The sequence below is a fragment of the Apium graveolens genome, chromosome 10, assembly GCF_009905375.1.
Source record: "Apium graveolens cultivar Ventura chromosome 10, ASM990537v1, whole genome shotgun sequence".
Classification (NCBI taxonomy): Eukaryota; Viridiplantae; Streptophyta; class Magnoliopsida; order Apiales; family Apiaceae; genus Apium; species Apium graveolens.
Window position 1 is genome coordinate 125911239 of NC_133656.1, and position 2421 is coordinate 125913659.

A 2421-nucleotide genomic window follows, 5' to 3' on the forward strand; every position below is an offset into this window, starting at 1 on the left:
CATCCATGAAAGAGAGAAGTTCGTTTCCAGCTGTCGCATCAATAAGTTGATCGATGTTCGGGAGTGGATAAAAGTCTTTGGGGCATGCCTTATTAACATCTGAGTAATCGATGCACATTCTCCACTTCCCGCTACTTTTCTTGACTACGACCACATTCGAGATCCAAGTGGGGAATTGTACTGGTTCGATGAAACTGGCCTCGAGCAATCTATTGATCTCCAGGTCGATGGCTGCCCTTTTTTCAGCAGAGAATGTACGATGTTTTTGCCTAAATGGCTTGATGTTTTTACTGATGTGCAAAGAGTGTCGAGCGACAACCTCGGGAATCCCGGGCATATCTTTTGGATCCCAGGCGAAAATATCAGGAAACTCACGGATAAGGCACGTGATATCTTTCTTTAATTGATCATGGAGATTCTTGCCGAGCCTTGTGGTTTTCTCAGGATTTCCTTCGATCACTTCTATTTCTTCAGTTTCTTCGGCGGGCGAGCAAGAATTGCTAGTGGGTGGTTCCACAAGGTCTCTGGGTCGATGTCAAGCACCTGATTAACATCAAATTCTTCGTCAACCTTTTTTCTTGGAGATACAGTGGTTAGGTAGCATTGTCTTGCTGTTACTTGATCACCAATCATTTCTCCCACGCCGAAATCTGTGAGAAATTTCATTTTCAAGTGGGAGATAGATGTTATAGCTCGGAGTGCGGTGATCGTTGTTCATCCCAAAATAGCGTTGAAGCTTGAGGAAGCACTAATCACATGGAATTTGACCATTTTCCAAATCTGACAGGGTGGGGAACCAAAAAGCACTGGCATGTCGATGGTTCCTACCACATGAACCTCATTGCCTGTAAACTCGTATAACGGGGTTCGGGAGTTCTCGAGTCTTCGATCCCCTATGTCCATTCGGGAAAAAGCATGGTGATATAACACATCGACAGAGCTACCATTATCGACCAACATTTTCTTAACCGTGTTGTTTCCCACACGTGTTGTGATGACGAGAGCATCTTGATGGCCTTCGATGAGACCGGGACGATAATCATCATCAGAGAAAGAGATGACTGGGGAGGGATTCGCTCGAGGGCGTTTAGCTGCCGAGGGATTGACATTAAAGACTTCTTGAGCATAAATCTTGCGAGAGTTGTGGGAGAGGCCCCCGGCTGCTATACCACCAAAAATAACGTCGATTACACGATCATCCTCGCCTCGATGGTGACGTCTGGGTTCATCATCGTGCTGCACATAGTGGACTAGTTGTCCTCGACGAATTTTTCCTTCGATGAGATTGCTAAGTTGAAAACATTGCTCTGTTGTATGGCCAGTATCTTCATGATATTCACAATATCTGGAGCTTGGGGGTCTTCCTGGTTTCATGGGTCTTGGAGGGCGATAATCCGGTTCTATTTTTAACACCTCCAAAATTGTCATTTTTTCGGTGTTGAGTTTAGTGAACTCTTTTTCAGATTGATTATGGGGCTGCCAATCTCTTTCTCTTCTATTCCTCGGAGGAAGGTCCGATGTGCGAGGCAGTGGCGATCTACGGCGCTCTCGGCGCCTTTCCCTCGCAGGGGATCGTGGACTGTAGCTTCAGCGTCGTTCATATTTTGACGGCCTCCGTGGAGATTGTATACAGCTTACCGCTTCTTGAAGCATCTTGCGGTGTTCTATAATCTGGAACGTGGCCTGTAGGGTTTTCGGATTTTTTTCAAAGATCTCTTCTAAAAGGAGGCCATGCCTAGACTTATCGATGCCCGCTGTCAGGAAATTGACTGCCATCTATTCTATTAAGTCTGGAATTTCTGCTATCTCTTCTCTGAACCGGGTTAGAAAACTCCTGAGACTTTTGCAAGAGCGTTGATGCATTGTCATCAAGGATGCAGTAACTTTGATTCCTTTGTATTTGCTGGAAAATCGGGCTTAAAACTTGCTTTTCAGAGTTGTCCACGAGTCGATTGACCGAGGTGGCAAGTTACTGTACCATCGGAGAGCCGTGCCTTGAAGGCAAGTGGAGAAGAACTGACATCTAGCGATCTCTGAGTGGCCGAAGAAAGCCATGCGACCATCAAATGTATTTAGAAATGCTAACGGGTCCGATGATCCGTCAAAATGATCGAGAGCAGGCATTTTCAACGTCCTGTCGATGCGCGCCTTCTCAAGCACTAATGATAGGGGGCTCTCAGAAACGGTTTCAAACCCTGCCTGATTTCTCATCAAGGTACGCATTTGGGCGATTTCCTCCTGCATTTTAGCGAACTCCTCGTGAGATATAGATTCTGTGGATTCTGTCTGATGTGAGACATCGGCAGATGACACTGTCCTCTGTCGACGTTTGCGAGGTTGCGAATATGTCGACTCCGCCGACGGTTCATATTCATACTCCGCATCATCCTCGTCATAAAATTCATCGTCTTGTCCATCATT

At 46.1% G+C, this 2421-nt stretch overlaps 1 protein-coding gene across 1 annotated transcript; it reads right to left on the reverse strand.

Annotated features, from left to right (window-relative positions):
• Positions 1 to 462: 462 nt before the first annotated feature.
• Positions 463 to 1428, reverse strand: LOC141690940 (uncharacterized). The gene is made up of 2 exons (XM_074495694.1): positions 786 to 1428; positions 463 to 650 (listed from the first exon to the last, which is right to left on the reverse strand). The coding sequence occupies exons 1-2, from the start codon at positions 1426 to 1428 to the stop codon at positions 463 to 465; spliced, it is 831 nt and encodes a 276-aa protein (XP_074351795.1).
• Positions 1429 to 2421: the final 993 nt, after the last annotated feature.